Source organism: Panthera onca, chromosome D1 (genome assembly GCF_046562875.1).
Source record: "Panthera onca isolate mPanOnc1 chromosome D1, mPanOnc1 haplotype 2, whole genome shotgun sequence".
NCBI classification, from domain to species: Eukaryota; Metazoa; Chordata; class Mammalia; order Carnivora; family Felidae; genus Panthera; species Panthera onca.
In genome coordinates, this window is record NC_138348.1 from 469,914 (window position 1) to 481,798 (window position 11,885).

Genomic DNA, 11,885 nt, shown 5'->3' on the forward strand with positions numbered 1-11,885 from the left:
TTAGGAAGAGATTCTTAAACTTTTGAACAACTCTTGCGAGCCGAATAAACATTATCGTGAATGTCTTAAGCGTCCCATAAAACTCTGTGGCGAATGATTACAAAACTGGCCCCGAGACCTGCTCAAGTGTCACCATCAGGGTGGCGGCTCCAGCTTCTGTCCTATCCTAGAGGGTCATAGACCTACTCCTCAGTCCCGGGAGGATGGAGTGGCCTCTCAGGACCCATCCAGCCTTCGAGGTGGCACATCACAGCTTCACTGGCCAGAGGCTCTGGACAGAATTAGGACCTCCTCCTCTCAGGCTGCGCTGCCCAGCTCCGTACATTTTATTGAGCCTCACCAAAGTTGGTCTGCAAACCTGGGGTCACAGACTTTTTGTGAAGTTTGTTATTTATGGCTAATTTTTTTTTAAAGGAGGCTTCACACCCAGTGCAGAGCCCAACGTGAGGCCTGAACTTATGACTCTGTGAGATCAAGACCTGAGTGGAGGTTAAAAGTCAATGCTTAACCACCTGGGTCGCCAAGGCGCCCCTATGGCTAGTCTTTGTGGATGTATGGTTCTATGAGTTTTGAAAGATGTATTTGGACACCTGGCTGGTTCAGTCCAAGGAGCATGCAACTCTTAATCTCGGGGTCGTGGGTTCAAGCCCCATATTAGGTGTAGAGATTACTAGAGAAAAAAAAACCTAAGCTTTAGGGGTACCTGGATGGCTCAATCAGTTAAGTGTCTGACTCTTGATCTCAGCTCAGGTCTTGATCTCAGGGTCATGAGTTTGGGCCCCATGTTGGGCTCCATGCCGGGCATGAGCTTGCTTTAAAAGAAGAAGAAGAAGAAGAAGAAGAAGAAGAAGAAGGAAAAAGAAAAAAAAAAGGCTTTAAAAATAAATAAATAAGTATTTGCTTTGTAGGCACCACCGAGTCCCATCACCTCCCAAACTTTCACTCTTTGTGAGCCCTAGGCGCCACTTTTCTTCTTCTTTTTTTAATGTTTTTGGGAGAGAGAGAGAGACACAGCATGAGCAGGGGAGGGGCAGAGAGAGAGGGAGACACAGATTCCGAAGCGGGCTCCAGGCTCCGAGCTGTCAGCGCAGAGCCCGACGCGGGGCTCGAACTCATGAACCACGAGATCGTGACCTGAGCTCAGATGCTCAACTGACCGAGCCCCCAGGCATGGTGGTCACTCCTCTAAATGCATACGCACCTTACAAGAAGTCTTCAAAGAACACGCCCTGGAGCCGAAGGGAGAAATCGAAAATCCCACCAACTGTCCATGGAGGCTCTAACACCTCTCTCTCAGTAATTAATAGAACAGACCGGAAAGGAGCCAGGACACAGAAATCCGAAGAGCAGCGTCCTGATCCGACTGACTCACACGTCCGCCTCATCACAGCAGAACACACTTCCTTCCAAGCAGAACATCTGTGGTGACAGATCATGTTCTGGGCCGTAAACTAGACCGTAACAAGCGTAAAGGAGCCGAGGTCCTCCGCAGCACCTTTTTCTCACTGGGATGGAACAAACAAAAGGCAAATGACAGACGGCAAGGAAATTTACCAACGTTTGGAAACTAAACATCACAGTTCTACGTGACCGTGGTCACAGAAGAGAATTTTGAGCTGAGCGTTATTGGGGGTGCCTGGGGGGCTCTGTCGGTGAAGTGTTCCACTTGGGCTCAGGTCATGATCTCGCGGTTCATGAGTTTGAGCCCTGTGTCGGGCTCTGTGCTGACAGCTCTGAGCCTGGAGCCTGCTTCTGGTTCTGTGTCTCCCTCTCTCTCTGCCCCTCCCCTGCTCATGCTCTCTCTCTCTCTCAAAAATAAATAAAAACATTTAAAATTAAAAAAAAAACCAAGATAATTATCTATGCAGAAATTCTGAAGAAAACTAAAGAAAAAAACCCTTGCATTAATAGGGTTTCGCACAAGGGAAACACAAAACTTGTATTTCTACACGTTAGCAATGAACAGTTGGAAATGACAACTGTTTTAAGCAGAACCACTTACCAAATACACCAGAAGCCATGAAATAGTTGTGAATCTTACAAAATATGTGCTGAAAACAAGATACTGATGAAAGACATCCAAGAATATCCAAATAAATGGAGAGATACACCCACGTTCATAGACCAAAGACTTAACCTCATGAAGATGTCCGTTTGCCCTAAATCATTGTATGGATTCTGCACGATCCCGATCACATTCCCAGCGGGGTTATTTTTGTAGATACAGACAAGCTGATTTTAAAATCCATACATACAGACAGAACTGGAGAAGCCAAAACAGCGTTGTGAAGGAACAAAGTTCAAGGGCTCACAGAGCCCGATTTCGTGACTTGCCGTAAAGCCAAAGTGGTTGAGGCTGTGTGTTGGCGCTGGAAGGAAAGACAAAGAAAAGGCGCTCCAGTGATTTTTTGACAAAAGGTCAAAAAAGCAAGCCAGTGGTGAAAAGATAGCCTTTTCAACAACGGGAGCGGGTTGTTGTTGAACAACCACAGGCGAGAAAAAAAGAACCTCAGCTTGTGCCTTACACAGAAGAATCACCTCAAATGCGCAGTTGGGAGAAGGAAGCGTCAGGCTGCAGTCCGGGAGAGTGTTTTCACATCATACGTCTGGCTTTTTTCCCCCCTGCCATTCTAGTGTGCGACGGCATGTCCTTGTGATTTTTTATTGTCATATCCACGGTGGCCAATGACACCGAGCACTTTCTCACAAGCTTACTGACCGTGAGAGTTCTCTGTTTGTAACGTGCCTCCTCCAGACCTTTCCCCTCGTTAAAACTGGACTGTCTTTTCTCGTCGACTTGACGGGGCTCTTCGTATATTCTGGATCTGCACCCTGTATCAGAGACCCACACTGTACGCGCCCTTTCCCGGTCCAGGCTGCCTTTTCACCCGTAATGCTGGCAGACATCTGGGGACCAGGAGGAAACGCCAAGCAGATCAGACGCTAAAGATCCGCTACTTGGCATCCAACCCAAGATCACAAAGCCACCCCCGTCTTGGGACTTGTGTCCTGTGAGAGAATGACCTTCCTATGGCTCCAGTCACTAGTACGGTGAGTTCTCTTGCTTGAAGCTTCAGAGAGGAAGAAAGCCTTCCTCCCTCTACTAATGTGCATGAAAGGGATCGAGCTCAGCAAGTTGGCCACTCTGTTCCCTGCTGTCTTTGAAATCAGGATCCCGGATTCCTGGCAACAACTCTGTGCTCCAGACCCATCCTGAGTGTCCCAGCCTCCCGGGGTAGGGGGCAGCCAGAAAGGAAAACTGAGGGGTCCCATGTGCATCACATGATCCCACAGAGGGATGCAGGCAGAGCGCCCACTTCACGGCCCCTTTAGTGACACTAAAGGTAGGTGTCACTCTGATTTTAGTAAGTCCATAATGGAAATTCTGGCTGAGGGGCGCCCGGGGTGGGGGGCTCCTCGGTTGAGTGCCGGACTTCGGCTCAGGTAGTGATCTCACAGCTCGTGGGTTCGAGCCCCACATTGGGCTCTGTGCTGCCAGCTTGGAGCCTGGAGCCCGCTTCGGATTCTGCGTCTCCCTCTCTCTCTGCCCCTCCCCCGCTCACACTCTGTCTCTTGTCTCCTTCAAAAATAAATAAACATCAAAAAAATTTTTTAAAGAAAATTCTGGCTGAAATACATTTTCCATCTACGTTCTTTCCGTGCACATTTGTGACCTGATAGAGGACAGTCCAGGCCGACTCTGTCATGTACAGCTGTCTCTGGCTGACTCTGAGTGTCCCACGCATCTGCTCTGTGATAGTCTTACCTTCGTGGACCTGGGGACACTGCCCCCGGATCCTCCCATGCTCCCACGGTCCTGGGGTGGCAGGTGGGGTGATGGACCCGGGACGGCCTCGGTGCTCCAGGGAGGAGGGCCCAGGATCTAGTGATTGTGGGCTTGGTGGGTGCAGGCTGAGAGGGTTCTTCTCATTTGGGGCTTTTTCTTCTCTGTGAAGGAGGTGACTCCTTGGAGAGCGCCTTCCTCCTGTTACGTCATTTAATGCTAAGCAGTAAGCACCAGGCAGTGGCCGTGGTGGGGAGTAACTGGGCGTGGTTTCGGTCAGGGACGAGAGGATGGGGTGCGGGGCCCCAGACCGGCGTCTGCAATCATTTCGGGGGGATGTCCTGGGGCACGTGAGGTTGGGTCGGATGAAGGAGGGAAGCCTCATCAGGGGGCCCACGGGGCCGCCGGCGAGGAGTTCGGGTCTCCCGGTGCCGGGTGAGCAGCGGCCCCGCCTCTGCCTGGAGGCGCCTCCCGGAGCCCCCCCAGCCCTCCCCCCGCCCCAGGGAGCATACACCCCTCTGGCGCATGCGGGACGCGGGGTGTCGGGGGCCCGGCGGGACGGCGCTGGCGTCGGGTGCCCGCACTCCCCCAGGGGTGGTCCGGCCGACCTTCCACCCCCGGCGTCTCCGGGCGCAGACCCGCGCGGACCTCCCCCGACCCTGCGCCGCGCGGCGCGACGCTGGGCCCGCGCGTGCCAGTCTTAACGCCTACCTCGAGGGCCCCTGCGCTTGTCCGCCCGCCCGCCTCCCGGGGCGCAAGAGTCCGAGACGGGCCGCACCTCCGAGCGCCCGGGGGCCGGCCGCGCGGGGCGGATCGGGGCGGGACTCCGGCCGGGCTCGGGGCGGGCCCGGGGGGCGGGGCTCCGGGGTTCGCGACCCGGGCTCTGTCCGCGGTGCTGAGCGCCCGCCCGGGCGCATGGGGCAGGTGCGCCATGGGGAACCGCAGCGCCGCGGACGCGGATGGGCTGCTGCAGGGGCGCGGGCCGGGAGCGGGCGGCGGCGCGGGGACCCCCGGGGCGGCGGCGGCGCTGGCGGGGGGCGTGCTGCTCATCGGCGCGGTGCTCGCGGGGAACGCGCTCGTGTGCGTGAGCGTGGCGGCCGAGCGCGCCCTGCAGACGCCCACCAACTACTTCATCGTGAGCCTGGCAGCCGCCGACCTGCTGCTCGCCCTGCTAGTGCTGCCGCTCTTCGTCTACTCCGAGGTGAGCCCGCGGTCCCGCCGCACGCGCGCTCCTCCCCTGCGCCTTCGTCCCCTGTCCCCGTCCGCACAGGGGACCCGAGCGACCCGGCCGCTCGGCTTCTCGGGAACCTCGAGAACCTGTGCAGGCCCCAGGACCACTGGAGCCTCGGTCCCCTGACACTCGTCCCCACCCCCCCACCCCCCGCCCCCGCCATCTCGGTGTCCGTTAGCCCGCTCGGCTGGGCGACTGTCCGCCCTCCCTCCGCTGTACCTGTACCTCGTCCCCCTGTTTTGGCGTCTGCTCCCCAAGAGATGCCTTTGTCCTTCAAGCCAGGGAGGGACCTCAGAAACAGGTGACTTTGGCAGTCCAGCCACCCACCACCCCCTCAGCTGGGTTCCATTCCCCAGGGGAGCCAGATGGAAAGGCAGATTCATGCTCAGTCCCCCTGGCTCTCCCTGGGGCGCAGAGACGCATACACATCACTGCACAAACCACAGCCGTGTGTGACCAGGCACACGCACACAAGAGCACCCAAGGGAAGGAGACCCTGGCTCACAAACATGCTCTGCCCATAGCAGGCGGGGTGGGGGGGTGGGGGGGTGAGGGGGCACTCAGCTGCTAGGAGCTGAGGGGGAGTGAGCGGGGCTGCAGGAGGGGAGGCCCTGACCCCTGACAGTGGAAACAAGGGCAGGGGCTTCTGTGAGCTCCAGAGCCCCCCGTCAAGAACCAGGGCCCAGAAGCTCCATCCCCAGACCAGGTCTGGCCCTCGGGTGGGTCCCGCTTGGTGCCAGCCCTGTCTGCTTTGCCGTTTGGGCAGAGAAAAGCTGCTTAGGGCTGGGCTGGGAACTCGGCGTCAGGGGCCGTGGGGGGAAGGGAGGCTCCAATTTTCTAAGGGCGGACATGGTGAGTCCCGGCCAGGCTGGGGCAGAGCTGGACAAGGACACCCATGACCTGCCCCTCCCCCAGAGCCACAGACAGACGTCACTGACTGAGGGCTCCTAAGCTCCTAATCGTCCCAAATCAGCGGGAGGGGATTTAGAGGGGGGGGTGGCTGTAGAGGGGGGTTGGCAGTAGAGTGGGGAGGGCTGTTGGGCGGGTGGCTGTCTGCTCCTTTGCCTTTGGTGGGGGCACTGGGCACAGTGAGGAGCCTTTATCTTTTTAAAAAAATTGTTTAATGTTTATTTTTGAGAGCGACAGAGACAGACAGAGTGTGAGCAGGGGAGGGGCAGAGGGAGAGAGGAAGACACACAATCTGAAGCAGGATCCAGGCTCTGAGCTCTCAGCACAGAGCCTGACGTGGGGCTCGAACTCAGGAGCTGTGAGATCAAGACCTGAGCCCCGCCCCCCCAGGCACACCTCAGAGACTTTATATCTTTTAGGTGATTTATCCTCAGGGCAATTCCGTGGATGCTCTCTTCACCCCTCCCCTACAGATGTGAGGTGATAATGTCGAGTCCCAGAGCAGTGACAGTTTAACCAGACAGGTGGACTCTTAGCCATCCTGTGGGGAGGAAATGAGGGCAGGGGCTTCACACTCCAGGGCAGCAGAATGCCTGGGACCACCCCTACCCTGGGATCCTCTCGCCAGAGACCCGGCTCTCAAGCATCGACCTCACCTACAGCGTCTCCCCCAGGCCTTTCTCAGTTTTAACCGGTCCGGGGGTGGGGGTGGAGGTGGGGGGGAGGGTTGGAGGGGTGAGGAGGGGTGTGAGGGGGATTGGAGAGGGGTGAGGGGTTGGGGGTGGGGGAGGGGGTTGTGTGGGGGGAGGGGTGCGGGTGGGGGAGGGAGTGGGGGGATGGGGAGGGGAATGGGGGAGGATTGGAGGGGTAGGGAGGGAGTATGAGGGGAGTGGGGAGGGATGGGGGGAGGGTTGAAGGGGTGGGGGAGGGGTGGGGGGAGGGTTGCAGTGGTGTGGGAGGGGGAGGGAGTGTGGGGGGGTGGGGAAGGGGTGTGGGGGGGTAGGGAGCGGTGGGGGGAGGATTGGAGGGGTACAGACGGCGTGTGAGGGGTGTGGCGACGGGTGGGGGGAGGGGGGGATGGGAGCGGGGGGTGGGGGGGGGACCCTGGGACCCTCGCCCAGCTCAGTGTGAAGACTGCTTGGCCTGTGGACCTCTGGCTCCTTCCCGCTCCCCGCTGATATTCAGTCCCCGCTCCCCCAAAAAGGAGGGGGTCGGAAAGAGCCGGCGCCGGGTTCCTGGCCCCGGGGCCACTGCGGGAAGACAGCGGGTCTTGTGTCTGTTGCCCCCTCCCCCCCTCCCCGGGCGCAGGTCCAGGGCGGCGTGTGGCTGTTCAGTCCCGGCCTCTGCGACGCGCTCATGGCGATGGACGTCATGCTGTGCACCGCCTCCATCTTCAACCTGTGCGCCATCAGCGTGGACAGGTGAGTCCCCGCCACCCGGCCGCGCGCGCCCCCTGCCCCGTGCCGGCCGCCCTCACCGCGCCCCCCTGCAGGTTCGTGGCCGTGGCCGTGCCGCTGAGCTACAACCGCCAGGGCGCCGGGGGGCGTCAGCTGCTGCTCATCGGCGCCACGTGGCTGCTGTCGGCGGCGGTGGCGGCGCCCGTGCTGTGCGGCCTCAACGACCCGCGCGGCCGCGACCCCGCCGTGTGCCGCCTGGAGAACCGCGACTACGTGGTCTACTCGTCCGTGTGCTCCTTCTTCCTGCCCTGCCCGCTCATGCTGCTGCTCTACTGGGCCACGTTCCGGGGCCTGCGGCGCTGGGAGGCGGCTCGCCAGGCCAAGCTGCACTGCCGGGCGCCTCGCCGGCCCAGCGGCCCCGGCCCACCGCCCCCCGAGGTCGGCGAGCCCCCCGACGCCGTCGCGCCCCCCGACGCCGTCCCAGCCGAGCCCCCGCGGCAGGCACCCAGGAGGAGGCGCGCCAAGATCACCGGCCGGGAGCGCAAGGCCATGAGGGTCCTGCCGGTGGTGGTCGGTGGGTACCTGCCCTGGGGTCGGTGGGCGGAGTGGAAGGTGGCAGTGCCCCCGGTGGGAGGAGGTGCCCAGGGCGGGCTGGGCGCCGCGGGGACCCGGGTTCACCGCGCCCTCCGGCCCCGCCCCCAGGGGCCTTCCTGGTGTGCTGGACTCCCTTCTTTGTGGTGCACATCACCCGGGCACTGTGTCCTACCTGCGCCGTGCCCCCGCGGCTGGTCAGCGCGGTCACCTGGCTGGGCTACGTCAACAGCGCCCTCAACCCCGTCATCTACACCGTCTTCAACGCCGAGTTCCGCACCGTCTTCCGCAAGGCCCTGCGCCTCTGCTGCTGGGCGGATCCCTCCGCGTGCGCCCACTGCGTCCTCTGCGAGGACCTGGGCCCAGGAGGACCCGGCCATGCCTCCGGGGGCAGGACCCCAGTAAGGGAGGGGGTTTTGTACGACTAAGATTAAACGAATTCCTTCCTAAACACCTGCTGGGGAGGCTGCGGGCTGGGGGAGCGGGCTGGGGGGTGTGGGGAGGAGCGGGAGGAGGGGCCTCTGCCCCACTTGGAGCCCAGACCCCCCTGCCAGGCCAGTGAACCCCTCCTTCCTTCTGAGGAAGCCCAGAGAACAGACCCCACCAAACTGGCTCCTGGCTCAGGGTCAGGTGGGAGGGATGCCAGTTCTGCCCCTAGGATGGGCAGGGAGGCTCCAGAAAGGCCCATTCAGCCTCGCCCATGGAGAAGCTTCCAGAACCAGACCAGCTCTTGCCTAAGAAGGTTTGGGCTCTGCTTGTGGGGCTGTCCACGGGGTCACCCGTGGTGACTCACACCCTCCTCCGAACGGTTCCCTCCCTGACACACCGTGGCACCAGCTGCACCCCCGCCCCTAGCTGTTGCCCCTCTTTCAGTGGAGAGTGTAGACAGCTGTCCTGCAGGGAGGAGGCAGTTTCCTGAGACTTCCCCAGTAGGAAGGCAGCCACAGTGGGCCATCAGCAGCCGGGCCCCCTGCTTCTGCAAGGACCAGCCAAGTGTCCACTCCACTGTCCTTACAGACTCAGCAGAGCCGGGCCCAGGTCAGAGCATGGCTCCCGGCCAGCTCCCGGCTTTGGTGATGTCCCAGGCCCCAAGGACATGGGGCCGGGGGGCCGGGGGGCCGGGGGGCCGGGTGGGTGGGCCCACCAAGGCAGCCTCCTCGATCCTCTGCCTTGAGGCTGCCCGTGAGGTGGCGAGGCCCAGAACAGGGGAGCCAGGAGGAGGTGCCCGGCCTGAAGCAGGGCAGAGCCTCCAAGCTGCCCCGTGTGCTGTGGCTGACTGGCCCCCCTGCTCACAGCAAGGCTCCTGTTCCTAGGGAGGAGGGGGCAGCTCTGAGCCCCTCTGACCAGGGACAGCTCAACCTGGACTTCATCTGGGCCCTCCCGGTCCTGGGGCCCCAGGGTTACTATTCCCGTGTCGGGGGCGCTGTCTGTGGTTCGAGGCGCGAAGTTTTCTTGCGAACCTGAGAAATTACGGGCTGTGAGGCTGGGTGATACCTCAGCATGTTAAACTCTTCTGTGGACAGAGGGGGGCCGCCCCTTCCCTCCTGCTCAGGGTCTCAGTGGGAGTGGGGAGAGGGGCACCCGGTGGACCCTGGCTCTGGCGGCTGCTTGAGTTTCTGGCACCTTCTTGCCCATGAAGTGTGAGGGCAGCTGCAGGAGACACCCTGAGTCTCCCCACAGGGAGCAGCCCCGATATTCAGACAGGAGCCCCGGATGGCTGTCCCAGGCACAGAGACCTGCTCCAAGCTGGGTCTACGGTCCCTCCGGGGAGTCTCAGACTTGGAAGTAAAGGGCAGGGACAGGGCCACTGGGGCCCTCAGGCTAGGGCAGGGTCAGATTCGGGGCCCCACGTGCCCCCGATGTTCCCTTCACGTGTGCCCGTGGAGGCGTGCCATCGGGACGCGGCCAGCAGCTCCCCTGCCAGCCAGCTGTGGGCCCCTCCCCACCGGTCTGTGGGCTGACCGACCTCGTGAGCTGCACCCGCCCTCGGCGACAGAGCTGAGAATGGGCTGGGAGCTGCTGGGGACCCCGCCCTCTCCCCGCTGGCCCTCTGGACAGAATCTGCAGCTCCCAACAGAGGGGGACAAGGTGGGCGAGGGGGACGGGGTGGAGCAAAAGGTACATGGGAGCCACAGAGGGCCTGGTGGACTGGGAGGCCCCCGGAGGCGCCTCGGCCATCAAGCTCACTCAGCCGCGCCCGATGATGCCAAGGGTCACCCCAGCCTGCGGCGCCCTGAACGGCCCAGCCTGTGCTGACCGCTGGCTGACAGAGGCCGGCCCCTCGCCTGTCCCTGGAGGCTGGAGATGCCCTCAGAAGCCCTGATGTGGAACTCTGTGGACCAGCGGCGAAGCCTGGGCCCCCAAGGGCAATTTCCAGAAGCCTTCCCCCAGCCAGGGCTAAGAACACTTCACAGGCCTAGAAACAATACCCTTTGAAGCGCTGCCCCCACAACGTGCATTCCGGAGGGTTCTGTTTTAAGAAGTTGGCCGCCAGAGGGAGGCAGTGGCTCTGGGGCCCGCACGTGAAGTCTTTCCGGGCAGGCGGGTGGCCAGCGTCTTCAAGTTGGGCGGGGGGGGGGGGGGGGGTATGCTCCCAGATCCCTTCTGCTGAGGCTGACGTGCCCCCCAGTCCCCTTTCCTGCCACCTCTACGCTGAGCAAACCCAGGGAAGCAGGGGGGTGGCCAGGGCTGAGATGTGCCCCTCCCCCCACATTGTCTGCAGCACTGCGCCTCTGAAGATTGTGCCCAGTGGGGGGCGGGTGTCTGGGGGGCATCGAGGTCAAATCCCGGCACTCACCACGGCCTTGGCTTGGGGCACGTGCCCAGATTCCTCAGCCTTTATCTCTCTGAGAGGTGCTGGCAAAGGCAGGAAGGTGAAATTCGGTGACTCGGTGACTCCAGTACATGCTAAACTCAGTAAAAGAAAATCCAAGCTTAGTCTGCAGAGGTCATGAGGGCAGAGGCAGCAGCTTCTGGGGAGCAGGGCCCACGACGGGCTCCCTGAGAGCAGCCGACCGGGGTCTGTGGCGAGGCCAGGTCAGGCCCGCAGGACCCGAGGGCGCCTCTGGGAGCCAGGCTCGGCTCGGGAGATAGAGCAGCATCTCCGGGCCCCCCATGCTCACACCCCTTCCTATCAGGACTTTGGCCACCCCCTCAGCTCGTTCTGGAGCCAGTGTCCCCAAAGCCAAGTCTCTAGGGTGCTACAGACTTGGGAGAACTTTCTGGAAGTAGGAGCCCAGGAAGGGTCAGGGCTGGGGGAATTCTCCCCCTCCCACAGGGGTGTGAACATGCACAGTTCGCAGAACCGGCAGACGAGCGTGAGAATCCAGGGAAGCGTGCCATCGTGCCAGCGCCCGGGGGCTGTGCCGGCTGCACACACAGGGCGTGTCTCCGGCTGGGGTGGGCCTTCACCTCCCCCCCACCCCCGGAACAATGGAGCTCCCGAGCCTCACGAGTGCAGAGAAAACAGGGCGACGCCAGGCCAAGGGCTCGGGGGCCACGAGGGCACTTCTGGAAACGCGCAGAAGTTTCCAGAACATGGGCAACTTCCTCAGGCACCACCCTTGGTCAGCAGAGGAGGCGGGTCTCATTTCCAGAGCCAGCCAAGTGCTCCAGGCGCCGACCCCTCTCTGGCCCCCTGTGCCCTCTGCCCCTCGGTGCAGGTGGAAAGACGCAGGGCTGGCCTGGCCTCTGGGTGGTCGGGGTTCTCGGGGTATAAGCTCATGCTAGAGAGAAGGAAGGCCGTGTGGCGGCGGCCATCAGGCAGCGAGTCTGGGCCGTATCACCTCAGAGACTGGGCCTGCGGCTCCCAGCAGGCAGGTAGCCAACGGCCGCCGGGGACAGTGCCACCACCCACTCGCTGCTCCACATACTTGGGAGTTGTGGCCTCCGGACTGCGCGTCAGGAAACACAAAGCTGAGGCCCCCCCACCTCCGGGGCATCTGGGAAGCTGGAGCTGGGGTCACCCGTCCGG

At 61.6% G+C, this 11,885-nt stretch overlaps 1 protein-coding gene across 2 annotated transcripts; it reads left to right on the forward strand.

Moving 5' to 3' along the window:
* Nucleotides 1-4,347: 4,347 nt before the first annotated feature.
* Nucleotides 4,348-8,363, forward strand: DRD4 (dopamine receptor D4). Of its 2 annotated transcripts, none has more exons than XM_078432597.2 (4): nucleotides 4,348-4,985; nucleotides 7,233-7,345; nucleotides 7,417-7,895; nucleotides 8,115-8,363. In XM_078432597.2, exons 1-4 carry the CDS (start codon nucleotides 4,716-4,718, stop codon nucleotides 8,315-8,317), a joined length of 1,065 nt encoding a protein of 354 aa, XP_078288723.1. In that variant the 5' UTR covers nucleotides 4,348-4,715; the 3' UTR covers nucleotides 8,318-8,363. The 2 variants fall into 2 exon arrangements, with proteins under 2 accessions (XP_078288723.1, XP_078288722.2); XM_078432596.2 differs by having other exon boundaries at nucleotides 4,639-4,985; nucleotides 8,024-8,363.
* The last annotated feature ends 3,522 nt before the right edge of the window (nucleotides 8,364-11,885 follow it).